The 23,680-nt window shown below is 40.4% G+C and overlaps 1 protein-coding gene across 1 annotated transcript in view; it reads left to right on the forward strand.

The window, feature by feature from the left end:
* The first annotated feature begins 2,875 nt into the window (after nt 1-2,875).
* SNX6 (sorting nexin 6) overlaps nt 2,876-23,680 on the forward strand; it is a 65,124-nt gene continuing 44,319 nt past the window's right edge. Inside the window, exons 1-6 of the mRNA XM_044232156.1 lie at nt 2,876-2,955; nt 3,111-3,158; nt 15,967-16,071; nt 16,852-16,962; nt 19,099-19,220; nt 21,143-21,266. Coding sequence (XP_044088091.1) covers nt 2,950-2,955; nt 3,111-3,158; nt 15,967-16,071; nt 16,852-16,962; nt 19,099-19,220; nt 21,143-21,266 — 516 coding nt within the window. The 5' untranslated portion in view covers nt 2,876-2,949. The remainder of the gene's footprint in view (nt 2,956-3,110; nt 3,159-15,966; nt 16,072-16,851; nt 16,963-19,098; nt 19,221-21,142; nt 21,267-23,680) is intronic.

A 23,680-nucleotide genomic window follows, 5' to 3' on the forward strand; every position in this document is an offset into this window, starting at 1 on the left:
CCGCAGAGTAGAGAGCCTGATGTGGGGCTCAATCCCAGGACCCTGGGATCATGACCTGAGCTGAAGGCAGAGGCTTAACCCACTGAGCCACCCAGGCACCCCTGTAACTGCCTTTCTGATAGTTGTTAGTATCTGTTACTGATAATTCCTTCTTATCATTTACAAATTATAGTTGGAGACCTTTACCCAGATAGATAGGCTCAGGTATTAATGAATAACTTTATTATTTCAAGGTTGGGTTCTCTACTCATGTGAATTTTCAGTCACTGGTTTTTTTAAAGATTTTATTTATTTATTTGACAGAGAGAGACACAATGAGAGAGGGAACACAAGCAGGGGGAGTGGGAAAGGGAGAAGCAGGCTTTCCACAGAGCAGGGAGCCCGAAGTGGGGCTCAATCCCAGGACCTGAGCCAAAGGCAGACGCTTAATGACTGAGCCACCAAGGCGCCCTCAGCCATTGATTTTTTTTTAAGATTTTATGTATTTATTTGACAGAGAGAGAGATCACAAGTAGACAGAGAGGCAGGCAGAGAGAGAGGGGGAAGCAGCCTCTCTGCCAAGCAGAAAGCCCAATGCAAGGCTTGATCCAGGACTCTGAGACCATGACCTGAGCCAAAGGCAGAGGCTTAACTTCCTGAGCCGCCCAAGTGCTCCATCAGCCAATGATTTTAACTGCAGTAATTATTAAATGTCTTTGTTGATAATGTTATTTGGCTACTCATATTTTTTTTTAAAGACTTTATTTATTTATTTCACAGACAGAGATCACAAGTAGGCAGAGAGAGAGGAAGGGAAGCAGGCTCCCCGCTGAGCAGAGAGCCCGATGTGGGGCTCGATCCTGGACCCTGGGATCATGACCTGAGACGAAGGCAGAGGCTTTAACCTGCTAAGCCACCCAGGTGCCCCTTGGCTACTCGTATTTTAAATCTTGTTTTTAACTAGTGATTTCTAAGTTTAACACTTGATAATTTGAGTGTTTCTGTACAATGTTTCCGGTCTTGGCTTAAGTCTTGAAACCCTTGGTTAATGATCAGAAACATTTAGGTGGTCCTAGGTGACACTTCTCAACCTTTGTCCATAGGACACACTTACCCTCCTATCAGCTGTATGCAAATCCCATTCATTAACTGTAGCTCCATTCTCTCTTCATCTAGGAAGCAGAGCTCTTCAGGCAATACCTTCAATCCAAAAAGAAAATAGGAGATATTGGCACTTTTCACCAGCAACAAATTACTAGAACATTCCTCCTGACACTTCATCACACTATACTGACACCGCATGATGCCTCATGACTCCCAGTGGTGGGGGGTGGGAGGGAACCACTCCTCCAGTAGTTACTACAATGCACTGGAAAACAAGAAACAAAAGACAAAAAATAAAGCCACGCCCCACCCAAGTGGAGAATAACCCTTGTTTGGGCAGTAACTTAACTTCTCTATGCCTCAGTTCTCCTTACATACAAAATGAAAACTACAAGAAGTTCTCAAGAAATTATTAATAGTTTAACATTATTGTTTTAAGAGCTTCAATTCAACAAGATAGGACAGAGGGCCTGGCAGAATAGGGAGAGAGTCAAGTGTGGAGGCCTTAAATGCTAGGCGGAGGAGTTGGACCTTAATGTAATAAAAATGTGTAAAGATCATGGACAGGGTAGCAGTTTTATCATTGATGTCTGTGTCTTAGGAGGAAAACTGGAGAGGCACCTGAGTGGCTCAGTTCGTTAAGCATCTGCCTTCAGCTCAGGTCATGATCCCAGAGTCCTGGGATGGAGCCCCACCATTGGGCTCTCTACTTAGCGGGGAGCCTGTTTCTCTCTCTGCTTGCTGCTCTGCCTGCTTGTGCTCCTCTCTCTCTCTCTCTCTCTGTCAAATAAAATCTTAGGAAGAAAGGAAGAAAGAAAGAACGAACGAACCACTGGTGGCAGGATGTAGAACGAAGGAGAGAGATGAAAATAAGAAAAGTTAAGAGTATTGCAAGGGTTCAGACAGATACTGAGGGTAATTGCTGTGGAAGGGAGGAGAGGGAGGACTGGGACCAATTTAAGAGATGAGACAATAAAGTACAGATGCAACAGAATCTGTTACTAAATGGAGTGAGGAGTGAGGGAGAAGAAGGAAGGATTTGAATAGGACTTGGAGGTTTCTGGTCTGAAAAGTGGAAGCATGCGGATACCATTAAGTGACTGGAAGCACAAGGATGGCATGTACATTTGCGCGTGTGTCCGCGTGCGTAAAAGGTGACATGGGGCAAAGGTTAAGGAATGATTTTGTCCCGTCTTTTAAATTGCCTGTGGACAGTCATGTGGTGCTGTCCGGACGGACAGTTAAGAGTAGGTCTGAAGGCGCTCGTTCATAAAAAGGAAAGAAATGCTCTTGTAACGGGAACAGCTCACTTTTATAGTTCTTAACCATTAGCACCCTAAACCCTGAGGTTATTACCTCACCAACCGTAAAAGCTTGATTACAGCTCACTGTGCGAAGGCCCTTAGTTCCCACAATTTCTATAGGCAAAATATTAATTGTGATTAATTATTGTGTGGCATAATACAAAGACTAGGCGATTTATTTGGCTTCCAGAGGACGCTCGTTTGTTGTTGTTTTTTTTTTTTCCGCTGCAGCCCTAAGGGAAAGGAAACTGGACAGCTCCCCAGGTGGCATTCGGCCCCTTCCGGGTCAGAGCCGGCCAGCCGCGACCTGCCCGCAACCATGTGGGTCTGGGCCTACGAGCCCTTTCCGACTGGGGTGCTCCAACCTCGGGCGGAGGGCCCTGCTTTACCCCTTCCCACAGCTTACCGCCCCCGGCCCCCCGCGCCAGGGCGGGGCGGGGCAGTCTGCTCCGAGACCCCGCCTCCTCCTGCCGCCACCAGCCCCGCCTCTCCCGCTGCTGCCGGCTCCCTCCGGCCCCGCGGTGCGGTGCGCGCGTGCGCTGGCCCTCGCCTCGGAGCAGCCATGATGGTGGGTGTTCCAGCGGCGCCGAGCCCCGGGCGCGCGGTGGGGGCGGCGGGCGCGGGGCGGGCACGGGGGCCGCGCCGGCCTAGCACTAATGTCTCCCTTTGTGTCTCCCCAACTCCATCTTTTCCCCTGGTGCGCCGTGTCCGGCGACCCCGCAGGAAGGCCTGGACGACGGCCCCGACTTCCTCTCGGAGGAGGACCGCGGAGTAAGTTCTGCCTTCTTCTAGCTCACGGGACCCTTTCGCCCCCGCCTGGGCCCCTGGGTGTGGTACCAGGAAGGGTCCCCAGTCGCGCGGCACCTTCTCTCCGGCGTCCTCCTTTCGGTTTCCTCGCTGCACCGCGCCCCGCCCTCTTGCAGCCGTCCCTCCCTCGGGGCCGCTCGGTTCTGATTTCCTGGGGACCCACACAGCAGCTTTCCTGTCCCCCGCCCCGCCTCAGATCCTCCCTTGGACCTCCTCCCCCGCCCGGCTTGGGGCGCAGGTGGGAAGTGGAAGTGGAGGCTGGAGCTGGATCCTTACCCCCCAGCCCCCGACGCTTGGAGGGGCTATGAAAACCCATTCTCAGACCTTTGTGGTGGCACCCTCAGTTTTCTCCCGTTGTGGACGTCGAACCCGCTGCCTCCCACTTTTCTCACCTTCTAAAACAGATACAGTACAGGCTTTTTGTAAATTACCCGTTTGCAAGGAATTTTACGGTTGCCAAACCTTAACTCTTCTTCAGTATCCTACCAGATTTTGCAAAGTGCTGGAAGCTCATGGTGCCTTCACGTTTCTTAATATCCAAAAACATACATTTTTTTTTTGCGGAGTTCCCGCGGTGGTGGTTTGAGGCCAGTTGCCTGCCACTTAAGAAAAGGCCTCCAGGCTCTGATTCCTCCCTCCTGTTGTCTCCCCTCTTTTGCCTTGTCTGAAGCTGGGGGAGGGGGGTACGTTGTACAAGTAAGCGCTTGAAAAATATTGATATATGGTGATTGCAGCTCAGCAAGGTTCCTCGGGTCCATCACATTTAACAGCCTGCACTTCAGTTTCCCATTTTGCCTTTACTTATTCATGTTAGGTAATGTGAAAGACACATCAGTTAGTCGATTTTTGGCAGGTGACAAAATATTCTTGTAGGATATTACTGTTTTTTAAATAAAAGATGAGGTAGTTAGTATTAACTGGCGAGCTTTATAAAGTTTTCAGATGGTAAGAAGAATAACAGAGGGGGCTGTCTACTTTTATAAATGATGTTTTAATAAATTTCTCAGTTTACACAAAAGCATCAGTTAGAATTTGGTGTGTGAAAGCATCATATAGGATTTCTGGTTATTTCTAAAAAGTTTAGTTTCTAGTGAGTTTTAAAAAACTGTAGATGTGTATTTATATGTTCTGGGATAAGACAGTAGCATTAGATGGCCACTTAAAAATTACATTTTGGTGGTGCACCTGGGTGGCTCAGTGCGTTGAGCCTCTGCCTTCATCTGGGGTCTTGATCTCTGCCTCTTGGGATCAAGCCCTGCACCCTGCTCTCTGCTCAGCAGGCAGCCTGCTTCCTCTCTCTCCCTCCCTCCCTCCCTGCCTCTCTGCCTGTGATCTCTCTCTCTGTCAAATAAATAAAATCTTTGAAAAATTACATTTTGGATTTTAAAATAGGAAAGACAGTGGAGTTGTGTAATGAAAGGAGATGAATTGATTATAGTACAATTAAACTGATTTTTCTAAATATAAAGCAGTTGGCATTCTTTATTTAGATGACTTTGTCTCTAATTTTCATGGTCTACCAGAAAAAGCAAACAGAATTTGCTCTTTTGTAAAATCTGGCTAATGTTCAATAAAAGTATTAATTTTTTGAGTATTTATTTTGATATGAAAAGCAGAGTATTTTCTAGTTAAAATTTGCTTTCATTGCCTTATGCCTTTGGTACGATTTGTTTATAAAACTTGAAGCACATAATGTAATATGTCTAAAAACTTTTTTCATGTATTACAAAATTAGAGGGAAAGAGAGACAAAGAGCGTGCCTTACCAGAAGGAAATGAAAAAACGTTACCATGAATTACAAAGCATTTAGGTTGTCATGGTTAATATGTATATCTGTCCAGTTCTTCCTTATTTTTTGTCCTGTGGAAATGGGTGAATCATAGTAATAATTATAGGTGGGCACTGTGTTAAGTACTGTATAAGCATTATTTCATTATATTCTCTCATCATCCTTATGAAACTTTTAGTATTCGCCTTTTACAGATAAGAAATCTGAACCTTGGGGAAACGAAGTAAGCGGTGTAAGGTCACACAGCCAATGAGGGGGAGAGGTGGACTTTAAACGATGTTTCTGATACCAGGGCCAGTATAAGTATTTCTCAAAGTGACCTTGAAACATTTGCTTCAGAATCACCTGGGGTGTTTGGAAAATAAAACAAGTTTCTGGGCCCTGCCCTAGGTAAATCAGAATCTCCCGAAGTAGGGAGAAGGACAGATAACTATTTCTTTTTTAAAATCCTGTGTAATTGTCATATACTACTTTTTCAACAAGCACCCAAGAAGATTCTTTTGTGCACTGAAGTTTGATTACAACTGCATAGTTACTCTGCTGTTTCATCATTCAGGAACAAATATCGGGCCTGTTTAAATTTCCTTATATTGTGTTTGCTCTGATAGAAATAGATTGCCATAATTAGAACTTTTAGACATTGTACTTTTATTTTAGGTTATTCTGTTCAGCCTTTTAAGAAACTCTTGAGAGAGAAAAAGCATGAAGTGCATGTATCAATAGGAAATTTTTTTTTAAGATTATTTATTTTTTTGATGGGACTACAAGTAGGCAGAGAAGTAGGCAGAGAAGTGGGCAGAGAGAGGGGGGAAACATGCTCCCTGCCCAGCAGGGAGCCCTGTGCAGGACTCTATCCCAGGACCCTGAGATCATGACTCAAGCAGAAGGCTGAGGCTTTAACCCACTGAGCCACCCAGGGGGCCCTCAATAGAAATTTTGATATAAGTCACAGACTCAAAAATAATGTAAGCATTCCTACAGAGCAACAAGTAAGCAAAATTAAAGTTAATTTTTTTTTTAAAGATTCTATTTATTTATTTGACAGAGAGAAATCACAAGTAGGCAGAGAGGCAGGCAGAGAGAGAGAGAGGGAAGCAAGCTCCCTGCTGAGCAGAGAGCCCGATGCGGGACTCGATCCCAGGACCCTGAGATCATCACCTGAGCCGAAGGCAGCGGCTTAACCCACTGAGCCACCCAGGCGCCCCTAAAGTTAATATTTTTAAATACATTCTTAAGCAGCCTTAAATTTTCATCATGATTTTTGGATCAGAAGAGAATCTTACTGCCTTAAAAAAAATGCTGTATTGTGAAAACTTAAAAAGCAGGCTTTAAGGGCACCTGAGTGGCTCAGTGGGTTAAGCCGCTGCCTTCGGCTCAGGTCATGATCTCAGGGTCCTGGGATCGAGTCCCACATCGGGCTCTCTGCTCAGCAGGGAGCCTGCTTCCTCCTCTCTATCTGTTTGCCTCTCTGCCTACTTGTGATCTCTCTCTCTGTCAAATAAACAAATAAATAAAAATTAAAAAAAAAAAAGCAGGCTTTAAGAAATACACAATATTGAAAATTACTGACCACTCTTCAGCCATACCTCTACATAATAGGCCATTTTTCCCCAAAACAAAGGACAGTAACATATTATTTAGTAAACAAATGAGCCCTTTGAACTGGACACAGTTTGCTCAGATGTGCTTGTTAAATAAAAGCAGTGAGTGCCAACACATTGTTGGCAGAATTTGCTTAGCATTTGCTTTTAATTGTAAATAATATGTTTACTGTTTTTAGAATTACTTCAGGTGGAGTAACTACACCTCTTCTGGATTCCTAGCCTTCCTCCTCCTTCTTTATCTCTCATCTTTGTCATATTATCATTTTCCAGTCACGCAGGCAAGAAACTTCTGAATCCTGTCCTTCATCTCCTTATCAGAATAATCACTGAGGCCAGTTAATTTCTTTTTTTTTTTTTCTTTTAAGGTTTATTTATTTGTCACAGAAAGTGCACAAGCAGGGGGAGCGGCAGGCAGAGGGATAGGCAGGCTCCCCGCTAAGCAGGGAGCCTGATGCCTTGGGATCATGACCTGAGCCGAAGGCAGACACTTAACTGACCCAGGTGTCCCCAAGGCCAGTTAATTTCATCTCAAAAATGTTTAGCCCATCTTTAATGAGTAAGGACCCCCTTAATGTCCTCTCTATTTGTTACCTGTCATTAGTCTCTGTATCCTTTCTGTCTACCTTCCAGTCCAGCTTGACATTAAAGTTTCCTGACTTTAAATGATCAAATCATATAACCACACTTGTCAAAAGCATTTACCTGGACCCAGTTCTTCTTGCAGTAAGGTTCAAACTCCTTGGGCTAGCATTAAACACTGTTCATGACATTTTCAGGCTGGCTTCATTTCTCAGTATTTCATCACACTAGACATATTCTAGTCTGCTTGTCATTGCCAGGGTACTTTAATGTCTGCTTTATCCATGCCTGTTAATGTGGCAGAGTGTTGTTGTTTTTTTTTTCTCACCTTTTTTTTTTTTTCCACTTGAAATTTGATTTATCTTTGAAGACTTGGCCACATGTTGGCATTTTCTTTGGTACCTGCACAGCATTTAGTTTGAGCATATTCCACATTTATTGATACTTAAGATAAAAATGTGACATCAATTATGTTGGCAGAGGATAAGAAGATGAATGTTGGCAAAGGAAAAAGAAAGTTCCTGCCTTAAGACCATCACAGGGTAGTGGCAGACTTATGATAAAGTGCCGTAGAAGTACAAAGGAGGGAGTGTTTGCTTTTGGGAGAAGGGACGTAGTGAAGACATAATGATAGCTGCATACTGACTTAGCATTTACTGTGGTCCAGGTACTTTCCTTATACTCATTCAATTCTCAAATCCCTGTTCAGTAGCTGCTACTTTCTAGTTTGGAAAGGAGATCTGAGGTTCAGAGAGATTAAATAACTTGCCCAAGGTTGTAACAGCCCATATGAGCTGAAGTCAGACTCAGGCAGTCTAGCTCCAGGTCTGGCACTCTTTTAACTGCTGTGCTGTTACCTAAATGAGCTAAGCCTTAAATATTGACCAGGAATTTTGTAGGCTCTCATGGAAGGGAAGGCTTGCCAGCAGAGTGGGTAGCCTGGGTAGCCTTGCCAGCAGAGTGGGTAGCCAGCAGGTAATTTGGTTCCACCTGGAGCACTTGTTCTCACAGGAAGCAAGGGTAGATAATGGATAGATCAAGTGTAAATTGCATAATAATTAAGATTCCAGGCAGTGGGAAGTCCTTGGGGATTTTAAGCTGCGAAAGACCTATGCCTAGATGAAAATAACACTGTAGATTACTCTGATGTAGAGATTGATTCTTTCTTCCACAAAGCAGAGAAGCCAGTTAACAGGCTGTTGTAATAGTCCAGATGAAAAATGATGAAGGTATAATTAAATCAGAAGGGAGGATGAAGGAAGGGACATAGCAAAGAGATGCTTAGGAGGTAGAATTGGTGGGGTATAGTGACTGTATAAGTACATGGGCTGGGCAGAGGAGAAGGAGAAAATGAGGAATGCAGGGTAAAAGAACTGAGGTAGATAATATGTTTGGTTTCATATATGTCGGATTTGAAGTACCTATAAGGTATCTGATCCCTTTCCTGCCAAAGATGTGAAAGGGTGAGGATTGTGTCTTTTCACTGCTCTATCCCTAGCTCCTAGGACAGTGGTTTTGCACATTGAAGGCACTCTGGTTTTTTTGTTTGTTTGTTTGTTTGTTTAAGATTTTATTTATTTATTTGACAGAGAGAGTGATCACAAGTAGGCAGAGAGGCAGACAGAGAGAGAGATAGCAAAATCTGCTGAGCAGAGAGCCCGATGTGGGGCTTGATTCCAGGACCCTGGGATCATGACCTGAGCTGAAGGCAGAGGCTTTAACCCACTGAGCCACCCAGGCGCCCTGGCACTCCATTGTTTAATAAGCGAGTACTTGTAGGCAGATATGTCTAGTTGGTACTGCGAAAGTATGATTGGGAATTTAAGAGGTTTGAATTGATGATAAATATTTAGGAGCTACAGTCGAGAATGACTGAGATTGCCCAGCTTAGATAGCACCTGTGGAAACCAACATTTAAGGGTTATAGGGAAAAACAGATCGATTGACAGGGCTGAAAGAAGTAGGAGGGATATGAGAGAAGTCCCCAGAAGTTGAGAGAGTTTAAAGGAATTAAAATGATCACCAAGGCAAAAATACTGCAGAGAGGACAAGAACAGTAAAAAGTTATTGGATTTAAAAATTAGTGTGTGAAGGATTTGTGAGACAGAGTCTAACCTTAACTAGAAGAGCAGTGTATGAGCAGGTCCTAAAGCAGACAGCAAAGTTAAATGCTCGGGTGAACAGATGGACACTGCTTATGAAAAAGTGGAAAAGATGATGAGGTTAGATTTTTTTTTTTTGTAAGAGAGTTTATTGATAGGTCTGAGGGAGAACAGCTGCTAGTGTTGTTTCTTTGGGATGTGGGAAACCAGGTCACTTGTTGAGAGTGGGGTGGAAATGTAGAGGGTTGAAGTAGAAGTTGAGAGTAGTTGCTGAAGGGAATCAGAAGGGGAGCGGAGCAGATCTATTCAAGAGTGCTGAGTGGTATTAAGAGCCGATGCAAATCGAAGACCATTAATTTTGTAGTAGACCAGTATAAACAATTGTGACTTTTCTGTAGCCAAACCAGCAACTCAGAAAGCAAAGGCGATTGTTGAATTGCTCCTGAGTGTGGGAATTTGTAAGCCAGGTATGGCAAAAAGAGCAATGAGAGTTGACAGGACCAGTAAGAAAGATAGTGGAGTGCCATATCATGCAGTAGTGTGGAAGAGGAGAGAAGCAGAGAGGGTAACACACGGCAGACGTATAAGAGGTCAGAGAATGGGAGATACTGATAAGGTTAAATTGTGCACAGGGTACAGTCTGTGAGGAAGAAGAATGGGAAGTACTTCTTTTGGTTTTATTACATAGTTGATTGTCTCCCTCACTACCAATTTCTTGAAGGCACAGCTTTTTTTTCACCTTACGTGCTCCACAGTACCCGAGATAGCTGTTTGAAATATATTAAAATGAGGTGAAAAATTGATTGTTTGGTTAAAAGTACTAGGGAAGGGGTTTCTAGGTGGCACAGTTGGTTAAGCATCCGGCTCTTGATTTTGGTTCTGGTCATGATCTCAGGGTCCTGAGATCCAACCCCCGTTGGGCTCCACACTTGGTGAGGTGTCTGCCCTACCCCTCACTCATGCTCTCTCCCTCTCTCAGATAAGTGGATAAACCTTTTTTTTTTTTTTTTAAGTTTATTAAAGGGACGCTTTGGGGACTCAGTCAGTTAAGCAATTGCCTTTGGCTCAGGTCATAATCCCAGAGTCCTGGGATTGAGTCTCACATCAGACTCCTTGCTCAGCAGGGAACCTGCTTGTGCTCTCTCTTGGGTGCCTGCACGTGCTCTCTTTCTCTCCCTGGTAGATAGATAGATAGATAGATAAAATGGTAAAATCTCTTTAAAAGTTTATTAAATAAATTCATATTAGTATATTGTCTATAGAGTAAAGTGTTATATTTGTACTACCAGTAGTATTAACTGTGACTTGGAGGGAATACAGGCGTGAACACTGTTAGTACTACTCTAGTAATAACCTAGTAATGTTATATTGTGTCTGGAACGGTATGTGAGAGGAAATCTGGTTGCAAATGCCAGTTACTGCTTTTTCTAGCTACACTCAGCAGCTCAAAGTGTAAAAGCAGAGAGTTGATGGTTAGGTTAATAACAGTTATGGGAATTTGCAAGCAGGGTATGGCAAAAGAGCAGTGGGAGTGTGACACCAGAAAGGCTTTGGATGGGGCTCCTGGAGGGTTCAAGGCAGCCTGACTTTTGATTTCAGGTCAGGTCATGTTCTGAGGGTCCTAAGATCCAGCCCTGCCTTGGGCCCTGCACTCAGTGGGGAGTCTGCTTCTCTTCCTTTCCTTCTGCCCCCTCGTGTGCATATGCTCGCTCTCTCTAAAGTAAATTAATACATCTTAATAAAAAAATTTTTAAAAAGGCGTTGGAGTGACATATCATGTAACCCTAGTAATTTTTGTTGTTTCTGGTATATGAGAGGAAATCTGGTTTCACACACCAGTGTCCAGAAAATGTATATATAATCAACCATGGATTTGACTGCTCAGTATAAGGCATAAAATAATAATAGAAATGATGTTTTATAGGACTTTCAAAATCATATCTGGGCTAGGAGTTAAACAGATTTAAAATTTGGCCTGAATTAGTGAGACTAATGGAATTTACTTCTGTCTGTCTCAGAGATTTTCCATTGATTGTACTATAATTACATTTTCTTAGCCCAGTTATGATTACCACCTTTCTTTCTACTTTCCATTCAACATGTAGCTATTGAAGTCTGCCACTGGGAATATAGCAATGAACAAAACAAAAATCTGTGTCCTCACAAAATTGGCATTCTAGTTAGGGAGGACTATTAAAAAAATAAAATATAGGGGCGCCTGGGTGGCTCAGTGGGTTAAAGCCTCTGCCTTTGGCTTAGGTCATGATCCCAGGGTCCTGGGATTGAGCCCCACATCGGGCTCTCTGCTCAGGAGGGAGCCTGCTCCCCCCTCTCTGTGCCTGCCTCTCTGCCTGCTTGTGATCTCTGTCAAATAAATAAATAAAATCTTTAAAAATATATATATAGAGAGAGTAGGTGGTAAACAAGTGATTTGAAAAAAAGAGGAGGGAGTGGAAGGGAGTTGAGCTATAGTCTGAAGGTTGCCAGGAAGGGCCTTCCTGAGAAGGTGATGTTTTGGTAAATACTTGAAGGAAATGAAGGAGTGATTCCTGCAGATAGATATCTGGTGGCAGAATATTCCAGGTAGAGGTAACAGTAAGTGCAAAGACTCCTGAGGTGGCAGCATGCCCCAATATTAAAGGAACGTCAAGGAAGACATGTGGCAGGTTTACAGTGAGCCAGAGGAATAGTAGATTAGCCTGAGAGATGATGTCAGAGATTTTGTATTTCCTGGGAGACCCCTATAAGGGACTTTGGCTTTTCTCCAAGTGGAGACCCCTTAGGTTTTGAGCAGAGGAATGATGTTTATGTTTAATGTTTAATGGGATCTTCTGGTAGCTCTGTAAGGAATAGAATAAAGTAAGGGGTAGAAGCAAGACACCAGTTGGGAGGCTGTTGCAATAGTTATTTTCATTTTCTTCATCCATCCACTCATGTGTCTACATTTGCTTTTCTGGCAAAAGATGGAACTAATTTTTTAGGAATGTTCTAGGGTACATACTTTATAGTAAATGAGTCAGTATAGTAAATTAGTAGTGAATATCTTCTTTACTAAATAAGTATTTATGGAAAATTAATCAAAAGGGCATTGTCTTTAAATTATCTTTCTTATTTTATTTTTTTAGATTTTATTGAGAGAGCACAAAGGGAAGGCAGTGCAGAGGGACAAGCAGACTCCCTGCTTGGCAGCTCATTGTGAAGCCCGTCACTGACACTCAATCCCAGGACTCTGGGATCATGACCTGAGCCAAAGTCAGATGCTTAACCAACTAGGCGCCACTAAATTATCTTTCTAATGGTATATATTTATGTTGTTTAATCTGTTTTCCCTGCCAAGTCTTTCTCTTGGCCTTGACACAGTGTTTAAAGAATGAAACCAGTGAATGTCATCTAATGAGAATTTCCTCACACCGACCTCACTAATTTCAGACAGTTAATTAAATGTTGATGAATCACAAGTTGTTTGCTTTCATTTTCCCTTAATAAAAACTCTCTAATATTAACTTTAGAGAAAGAAGAAGATATGCCTGAAAAATCCTGTGTACATTTTATGTAATTAACATTACATTTACAATATAATACTTTATCAAATCTGAGTACCACCAAGAAAAAAAGTATTTCCAGTTGAACTGAAATTTGTTTTCAGTTGCAAGGCATTCCTGTTTCAAGTGTTAAAATGCATAAAATACGCATCTAGAATTGATAAAATATAGCAGATTAGCTTTCAGTGGAAATTTTGTATTTATGTGGGGGATGATTTCATTTTGTTGGCTGGCTTTTCCATTATACATCTTAGTTATTAGAAAACGGAACTTTAGGGCGCCTGGGTGGCTCAGTGGGTTAAGCCGCTGCCTTCGGCTCAGGTCATGATCTCAGGGTCCTGGGATCGAGTCCCGGCATTGGGCTTTCTGCTCAGCAGGGAGCCTGCTTCCTCCTCTCTCTCTCTGCCTGCCTCTCTGCCTACTTGTGATCTCTCTCTGTCAAATAAATAAATAAAATCTTTTAAAAAAAAAAACAACAAAAAAACAGAACTTTAAAAAAAAATCCTAATGTGTGTGAAGCAAATCTTATTGCCAAACAAAATAATTCCTTTATGTGTCCTTTTCTCTGTAATCTCAGGAAATGGAAAAAAAAAAATGAGGAATGAAGTGTATATCATACTGACTGTAGAAAAATGCAATATCAGGATGAACACTTCAGCTGATATTTTGAATTTACTATGAAATATAAATTAAAGGAGTCACAGTCTCACCACCAGCATTTTGCTGTGACGGCCTTTATGATTCAGGCACTTTTCCTGATATCAATTCTAGAACGTAGTTGCTAAAAGAATGAAAAAGACAAATGATAGATCGGATTAATGGCCATTAAGGCAATATGTGAATGGCTACCAGCTTTAATAACACATATAAAAGATAATTTACAGAAGAGGTGGAAAGCAAAGAAGTAGAAACGTCAAAGGAAGGAACTCCTGGAGATAATTGTGGTTATGATCACAGGGATATTTGTGCTCACTCGCGCCCTCTCTCTCTCTCTGACAAATAAATCTTTAAAAAAAAGGTGAAATGTCATTGACTAGGTGAGATTCCCAAAATAAGTCCCGGGTTTAACTACAGTATTTGAAGTAAGCTAGGTAGTTAATTAGACTTTAAATAATTTTGTATCTTTGCTGTTAAGACTTCATTATTATCTTGTAGTGTGTTTGATTTTTTTAAATAAGACTCCAAAGTAGCCAGACATTTTAGAATGTGTATTTGTTTAAAGGGAAGAAAAATTGATGAAATTTAAGAATTATAAATAGAATTAATGATAAGCCTTGTAAAGTAGAGGGGTATCTGGCTGGCTCAGTGGGTGGAGCATATGACTTTTAATCTCTGGGTTGTGGGTTTCAGCCCCACATTGGGTATAGAGTTTATTTAGTTATTTTTTTTAAAGAATTATAAGTAGAGAAGTCTTCTCATAGACACGTAAATGAAAGCACTAAATTTAGAACATATTCAATTCTTTGAACATAGTAAAGCTTGTAGAGTAAAATGTGAATTTAATGCATATCACAGGCGGTAGTTGAGTATTTATGTTACCATTTTTCTTAGCGCTTTACATATGTAGTATCTTTAATTGTATTTAATAGTTTCACAGTTTATTCCTGTATTAAGCAGTAGAATTTTTAGCCAATATTCTTTTCATTATTTTTCTTGTTCTAAAAGGTAGATAGTTGGTGCCTGGGTGGCTCAATCAGTTAAGCATCTGCCTTTGGCTCAGGTCATTGTCCTGGCTTCTTGGGATCAAGCCCTGCATCAGGCTTCCTGCTCAGCGGGAAGTCTGTTTCTCCCTCTCCCCTTTACCCCGCTTTCATGCTCTCTCTCTCTGTCTCACAAATAGATAAATAAAATCTTTGAAAAAAAAAAAAGAAAAGAAAAGGAGGGGCACATGGGTCGCTCAGTCAGTTAAGCGGCTGCCTTCCACTTGGGTTGTGATCCCAGACTCCTGGAATCAACCCCCACTTTGGGCTCCCTGCTCTGTGGAAAGCATGCCTCTCCCTCTCCCACTTTCCTGCTTGTGTTTCCTCTCTCGCTGTGTCTCTCTCTGTCAAATAAATAAAATCTTTTAAAAGAAAAAAGGTAGATACTTTCCTTACTTTTAGAGCACTTGAACTTTAATGGACCATCTTCTCGGAAGATAGTTAATTTTATGGTTTGGTTTTTTTGTTTTTTTTTCCCCCAAACAAAAGGTCTCACGTATTTATTATTGAACCAACCAACCGGTGCAGAAGCATAGTAACAGAAGAATCCTTTCCCTGATAAAACATGTCTATTGCTCAGGTAGTAGTGATGTTACAGAGTGGTAGGATATGAATTTGTGACAATGCAGCATAGATATATGTGCCATCTCATGTGCTGTTGCTTATAGACCGGCTTGGTTCTTCTCCAGTGCCTCCTCTTGAAGTTGTACCTAATTTTGTTACCAGTTTTCATCTGAATCCACTGGGGAATTGGACAGTTCTGCTTTTGTTTCTTTGCCAGAAATTGCTTGATGGGCCTTGTGAGAAGATCCAAATCAGAGTATTAATGTGCAGAGATGGGATTCAAACCCAGGCTATCCAAGCTCCTAGGTTAGGGTGACTTCCAGACTTCCTGCGGTAGTCCATCGTGAGGAATAGTCAACCACACATACCATGATGGCAGAGAGTAAGTTAGAGAAAAAATAGTTTACTTTTTGAGTGAAATTAAAATGAATCATGGTTAGCACATCGACTCATACAAAGTATAGTTGAATGGTATAGAACGAAAATTGATTAAGATAATAACATAGCCAGGGCACCTGGGTGGCTCAGTCGTTAAGTGTCTGCCTTTGGCTCGGGTCATGATCCCAGGGTCCTGGGATGGAGCCCTGCATTGGGCTCCTGCTCAGCTGGAAGCCTACTTCTCCCTCTCCCACTACCCCCGCCTTGTGTTCCCTCTTGCTGTGTCTCTCTCTGTCAAATACTAAATAAAATCTTAAAAAAAAAAAGGTAGTAACATACCCAAAGCACCTGCCTCCCAAAATATATATGAGGTTTAAATGAACTTGATAACCTTTTAGATTTAAGATTCTTTTGTTATTTTTGTTCTGTTTTTGCATTGTCTTAATGTCTGAGAAAATAATGAAATTCTGTATAAGCCCACAGAACTTTTCATTAAAGTATTATCTTTTTCTAGCTTAAAGCAATAAATGTAGATCTTCAGAGTGATGCTGCTCTGCAAGTGGACATTTCTGATGCTCTTAGTGAAAGAGATAAAGTAAAATTCACTGTTCACACAAAGGTAAATGTGATTTTGAACATGTATTATTTCAGCTATTAATTGTGCAAATGTTACATATGTAGTAATATATTGACTGGAACCTTGGTTTTGAACATAATTAGAAACCATATTTTAGTTTATAATTCACTGCTTTTAACAGTTTTAGTGAATGTATTTGTTTTAATGTACTTTCTAAAGATTAACATTTAAGAATCACAGAACCTAGATGTAATGCACATTTAATTTTCTCTAGACTTATTAACATGTTTCACTATTCTTGTTTTCAGTTTTGTTTTATCAGTTAATTATATTACTGTCTTACTGAGCACCTGGGTGGCACAGGTGGTTAAGCCTCCTACTCCTGATTTTAGTTCAGGTCATGGTCGCAGGCTTGTCCCTCTCCCCCCAGCCACCCTCCTCTCTCTCTCTCTCAAATAAATAAATAAAATCTTTAAAATTAAGTAAATAAATTACTGTCTTACAAATTATTTTCTTCTTGGATTTTAGTTCTCAGACACATTTTCAGATTGTAGATTTATTTTCCTTTGAGTAGTTGAGTTTGATATATATTAATAACCTTTAAGTAATGGTGGCAGTATAATATAATAAGAGGCTTCAACTTACTTTTTCAAAGTTGCCAGGATAATTTCTTCTGGGTGTCTCAGAGTTTTCATTATAGATTGTAAAAGTACTGATAATCATTTATATAAGACTGATTTAAGAAAATAAGATTAAAAGTGTTTATTAAAAGCCTTTTAGTATGATTTTTATTTTTCTTCAAGAAAATCTCTATCTTTGCAGAGTTCATTGCCAAATTTTAAACAAAATGAGTTTTCTGTTGTTCGACAACATGAGGAATTTATCTGGCTTCATGATTCCTTCATTGAAAATGAAGACTATGCGGGTTACATTGTAAGTGTTGGGGTTCCATTTTAATCCCATTTTCTAGGTGCTTTTTAGATACCTTGTTATGTGTTAAATTTTGTTTAGCATTTTAGTGAACTGGTGTGATTTTTAAAAATTGTCAGTTGCAAAACACAATGGACTACCACCTTTTATCCTGAATTGTCTAGTTTAAGAGTGTGAAGATAATGGATATCTTATGCTCCTTCATTTAAACTTAAATTCTTACTGTTTATTGGAATTGAAACAGGCTTTTCCTAGAGATTAATGAGGGGGATATTATAAACCATACTGATCTTGAACCCTTAGGTAGACAGATATTTAGGGTTGGAGGGTCCCTTAAGAGGTTATTTAGGTATCCATCAGGGCCTGACCACACTCAGATTCCTAAAACTTAGTTTCATTTCATCTCCTTGAAATCATCCTGATCTGATTCTGTTTCCATCCTTGTGGCCACTCCTTCTCAGTCATTTGCTCTTTCTTTGTATGACTCAGAATTTGGGGACAGCTGGCAGTGCATTCTCTTTTTTTTTTCCTTTTATAAAAACTACCAGTTTTTATAAAGGATCAACTCAGGACAGCCAAAAGAAAGAGATGCATAGGACAAGGTACAGGGAGAGGGGGTTGGTGCAAAACTCTCATGTTCTGCAGGTGTACTACCTTCCACCTTTCCAGCATGTCAGTGTCTTCACCAACCTGGAAGCTCCTTCTTTTCGCATCTTATTTCCACCTTTTCACCCTCATCTTGTCTGATGGCATTTTCTTACTACCATATCCTTCTACAGACTAAAGACTCCTCAAAGAGCAAGACCATGTTTTCTTTCGGGCACTTGGGTGGTTGAGTTGGTTGAGCACCTGCCTTCAGCTCAGGTCGTGACCCCAGGATCCTGGGATCAAGTCCTGCATCAGGCTCCCTGCTCATCAGGGAGTCTGCTTCTCCCTCTGCCTGCAGCTTCCCGTGTTTTTGCTTGCTCACTCTTTCCACTCTCTCTGACAAATAAATAAAATCTTAAAAAAAGAAAAAAGAAAAGATCATGTCTTATTTATCTTTATATGCATATTGTTCAGCATCATTCCTGGCACACAGTAGATGGGGTATATGTGTGCTCAGCTGTTCTTGATACTTCTTTCCCTGTTGCTTTCCTCAAGCATAACCCTTTTCTTGTATTCATTCTGTAGCTTTCCCCTACTTACCTGTTCTTCCTTTTACCTTCTTGCTTTCTTGACTTCCATCGTTTCCCCTAAACACTTCTTACTTGTAGGCCATTCCTCTTAAGGTACACTTTCTCTTTATTATACCTTTGAATGATACGGCTCTTCTAGATCTTACATTTTTATTTAAGGTAAGTGTTTACTTACCCACTGTGAGTAAATAGAATGATGTTAGTCATTAATCCCTTGGTTTTAATTTCATGCTTAATCTCTTGGTTTTAAGTCCGTACTTTCTGTTTCTGATCCACTCCTCCAGTTCAGAAACCCTTTTTAACATTCCTTGCTGGATCCTACTGTTGGGATTCATGAATTTTAGAAACAGAATAGCATAAAGCTATTATAAATTCCTTAATTTTTAAAAACATTTGTATTTAATCGAATCATTTACTTCATTCTGAAAAATGGTATGCATCTTCTTTTAGTATATAGTCAGAGCTTAATGTGCATATAATTTGAGGACTCGTAAGTTGCCACATAGAAATCTGCAGATTAAAGTGTGGGAACAAGTGTTCTATAGTAGAAAATAGTGCTCTGCTGTTGGCACAAAGGACCTAATCAAATTCTCTACCCTGAATTGATATATTTCTGGTGTTGTGTTCATTCAGGATGTCTTTAGCTCTCCCAGATTCAGTCTTTTATGGTGGCAGCAGTACAGCTGCTGTGAAAAAGAAAATAGTCTTTAAATGAGTTACTTGGGGCGCCTGGGTGGGTCAGTGGGTTAAGCCACTGCCTTCGGCTCAGGGCTCAGGTCATGATCTCAGGGTCCTGGGATCGAGTCCCGCATTGGGCTCTCTGCACAGCAGGGAGCCTGCTTCCATCTCTCTCTCTCTCTCTGCCTGCCTCTCCATCTGCTTGTGATCTCTCTCTATCAAATAAATAAATAAAATCTTTTTAAAAATAAATAAATAAATGGGTGGCTTGGTTCTCTTACAGATCCCACCAGCACCACCAAGACCTGATTTTGATGCTTCAAGGGAAAAACTTCAGAAGCTGGGAGAAGGAGAAGGGTCCATGACAAAGGAAGAGTTCACAAAGATGAAACAGGAACTGGAAGCGTATGTGATTTTTCTTACTGCTTTGTTAATTGTGCTTATTTTAATGCCTTTTTCTGTGCTCTCTGATATCCCATCCTTTTAATCATTTCACCACAGTGACCCTTTCTGAAAGATGCAGGTTTAAGCCAAACAACCAGTTTTAATGATCATGATCAGAGCCTACAGGAAAATTATGGAATAATTGTCTGCATTGTTAAATTCTTTAAATTAATGTTTTAAATAGACTCTGAAAATTGAAAACAGAGGATCCAAAACCTTATTAAAAAATAATAGAAAGGGAAATACGACTTTTTAAAAACAGAGCGTAACTTGTTTTGTTTTTTAATTACAAGGTCTTAGTCATTGCCAAACTGGTTTTCTTTTTTCGATATGTGCATACTACCCAAACTTCTGTTTCTCATGGAAATATGCACTGTGCAACTCTGCATATATTCTGTTTTCTTTTTTTTAAAATATGTGTGTGTGCGTGTGTGTATGTATAATTTTTGCCCTCTTTTTCTCTGCCTCTGGCTTCTGAGGAGGAAGAAGAATAGGAGCAGAGTAACAAGAGAATAGTTTTAAAATGTTTTTTGTTGAATGATTATTGGTTTCACATATACTGGAAATGTATTAAATCCTTGAAAAATTTTGAGATAGTTTCTATTTTATTTTTAGCATACTTGCTGAAAATATCAAATCTTTCCTCTTTTATTAGACATTTGAAATAATTTTAGATTTGCAGTGTACTGTTTTTCTGTATTTTGGGAGCTATACAAGGAAATATTTTCCTTGCATCATCATCACTTTCATCACTCTTTTTCTAGTCATTTCTCCTCTTCATGCATTTCCTTTTCTCCTCTTCCACTTAGTTTCAGCTTTTAAGCATATATCCCCTTGGCCACTAGCCTCCTTTTCAGAATGCTAAACTCATTTGACAGGATAAATTAGCAAAGTAGATCTTTTTTGTCAAAGTGTAAGGTGCCAGGTATTTTAAGACTTTTGTCTATGCTGGGTGCAAGCAATAGTCTGAGAGCAGACAGAGATCTCTACTTTTATAGTTATAAGACTGAAAACTGGAAATTAGCAGAGCACATTAATATTAAAGAATCTGTGGTTTTCCAGTGGCCCTGATCATGATTCTTTTGTGGTCTGGTTAGGGGTTGGATAACAGAGAACCTTGGGTTTATCCTACTGCTACCTCCATCCTCTGCATCCTTCTTTTTTGTCTTCACTGAATGACTACCCTCACAGAGATCAAACTTCTCCCAACATTGGTCCTGCTGGTTTGCTGGTATGTAAATTTTATCCTCCTTGCACGTAGTTGAAGCAACAATATTGGGCCTTTTCCTTGAGTGTTTCTTTTTTTCAAACTGACATGTATTACTATATGATCGCTGTGATTCACTGATAATAAAATATTTTAAGTATAGTTTTTCAATGTAATGACAAAAATTAGTCTCTCTGTGGTATGCTTTTTTTCTTGTGTGTTTGGGTCATTAGATGAAAATAATTATTAATGTCAAAAATGTGTACTGAGGTTTGGGTTTTATTTTTTGTATACAAGTGTTTAAATGCAGTAATTATCTAGAAATTGAGTCAAAAAGATTGTATCAAATAATTTGTAGTATACTTTCTCTGGAGCTGAAAACAAATCCCTCTGTAGTTACCTTTAACATCAACTTGCGTAGGAAGAAAGGTTCATAAAACCTAAAAATATTAACATTTAAATATAATAAATACTATTAACTAGCATGAAGCCTTTTCAGAGCTGGGTTTTACATATTTTATTAACAGTTCAACTAAAATCTTTGTTTATGTGGATTTTATCTTTATATCTTTAATTTTGCATTCAGTATAATTCAGAGTATTTGTTGAAAAACTTGTTGCAGACGATTTCCTAGTTGATGCAGTGTTTTACCTTTAATTTTGTGTATTGTTTCTAGTGAGTATTTGGCAATATTCAAGAAGACTGTTGCAATGCATGAAGTGTTCCTATGTCGTGTGGCAGCACATCCTATTTTGAGAAAAGATTTAAATTTTCATGTCTTCTTGGAATATAATCAAGATGTAAGTACTGATTAAATTTAGTGATCAAGGTTTACTTTTAGAGTTACTGGAAAAGGCAAGAAATAGATGACCTCTTTTTGTAACATTATATTTCAAAGCAGTTCATTTAAATACTTTTGTAGTGATAATACAGTATTTCAGTAGAACTTGAGTAGATTAATTGAAGAAATGAGGATAATTCATGTTACTACTTGGGATATTGATTTTTCATCCTGAAATTGTGAACTTCTTAAGAAACAGGGTTATCAATTTGATTGTTTATTAAATTTGAGTTTGGAGTCCTCTGAAGCCCTGTGAAGAATCCCAGCCAGGTGTTAAAGCTAAAGAATTCCAGGTTACATTAGGATTAATCATTGACTTTTGATCCATCTAACTGACCTTCTTCGGTGTGATTGCTCCTAATCTCGTCGTGAAAACTGTTACAGTGCAAATAGAAAAAATTGATGCAATTGAGCTTTAAAGATTTCTTCATTTGTAGTACTGGCAAAAGAATTTTAATGGGTGGGCGGTAGAGATATTGGGATTTATATTTGGATGACAAGATTAACTCATAATTTTAGCAAAAAATAAGTGTAGCATAGTGCTAGTTTGCTTAGAAATCACCATCAAGATCAAAGAGTTTTGTATATATAAATTTGTCTTTCTGGTTTGGTTTTAGTTGACATGACCATGACAATAAAATGTCCTAAGTCTAGCAGTAGAGAGAACACATTTTTTAAAAGGGTATGAAGTACCTCGAGATCACAGAAACAGGAGCACCTGGGTAGCTCAGTGTTAAGTGGCTGCCTTTGGCTCAGGTCCTGATCCCAGGGTGTTGGGATCAAGCCCTGCGTCAGGCTTCCTGTTCAGCAGGAAGCCTGCTTTTCCCTCTCCCACTACCCTTGCTGTGTTCCCTCTCTTGCTCTCTCTCTCTCTGTGTCAAATATATAAATAAAAAAATCTTTAAAAAAAGAAAAAAAAAATCACAGAAGCATAGCACTTAAACATGGGTACTTTCACAAGCATAAATGTGGTGATACTGGTATGTGGTCATTTGTAACTAGGAATTATAAAGAATGCTGGCTATATCATGATTATAAGGGAAAACAATTTGTGAGTAGGGTTGCCAAAGTGATATAGATGCTATCATCAATCTTTTATCATTATGTGTCTGTTTTTCCTCAACCTTATTTTTGGCCTGGGCTAAAACCTTAATAATAATTGGTAGAGCACCCTGATATGAGGAAGTGGTGATGCAACATGGGGGCTTAAGTGGGTAGGAGAAGAATCCATGAAACAAGATGGGATAGGGAGGGAGACAAACCATAAGTGACTCTTAATCTCACGAAACAAACTGTGGATTGCTGGGGGGAGGGGGGTTAGGAGAAGGGGGGTAGGGTTATGGACATTGGGGAGGGTATGTGCTTTTGGGTAAATTGGAAGGGGAGGTGAACCATGAGAGACTATGGACTCTGAAAAACAATCTGAGGGGTTTGAAGTGGGGGGGGGTGGGAGGTTGGGGTACCAGGTGGTGGGTATTATAGAGGGCACAGCTTGCATGGAGCACTGGGTGTGGTGAAAAAAATAATGAATACTGTTTTTCTGAAAATAAATAAATTGGAAAAAAAAAAGAGAGAGAAAAAAAAAATTGGTAGAGCAGCATAGATATACTGGCATGGTATTGTCAGCTCTAGGCCGCTCATGCTAGAGGAGCCTTATGTTCCACACACTCTGTTCCATCGCCAAATCCCTTAGCGCTATCTGAAATTCTGTATCTTTTTTTTTTCTTTTTTAAGATTTATTTATTTGAGAGGGAGAGAGAGAGAGCAGATGCACGAGTAGGGAGTGGAGAGGGGCAGAGGAAGAGGGAGAGAATCTGAAGCAGATCTTGTCATGGGGTTTGTTCCCAGGACCCTGAGATCACAACCTGAGCCAAAATCAAGAGCTGGACGCTTAACTGACTGAGCTACCCTCATGCCCATATACATCTGTATTTTTAAAATTTTTGTATTTATTATTTGTCTTCTGCTACTAAAATATAGGCTCTCTGGAAGTAAGGCTTTTATTTTTCACCACTGCATCCTGAGCACTTCAGAGCAGTGGCTGACAGCTAAGCTATAATAAAATAAGTATTTGTTAAAATGATAAGTGAATGAGGTGTGCCTGGGTGGCTCAGTCGGTTAAGCATCTGCCTTCTGATTCCAGCATCCTAGGATCAAGTTGTGGCGTCTGGCTTCCTGCTCAGTGGGGAATCTGCTTCTCCCTCTGCCACTCCCCCTGTTTGTGCTCTCTCTCGCTCGCTCTCAAATAAGGCACCTGGGTGGCTCAGTGGGTTAAGCCGCTGCCTTCGGCTCAGGTCATGATCTCAGGGTCCTGGGATCGAGTCCCGCATCGGGCTCTCTGCTCAGCTGGGAGCCTGCTTCCTCCTCTCTCTC

The sequence above is a fragment of the Neovison vison genome, chromosome 13 (genome assembly GCF_020171115.1).
Source record: "Neovison vison isolate M4711 chromosome 13, ASM_NN_V1, whole genome shotgun sequence".
Lineage (NCBI taxonomy): Eukaryota > Metazoa > Chordata > Mammalia > Carnivora > Mustelidae > Neogale > Neogale vison.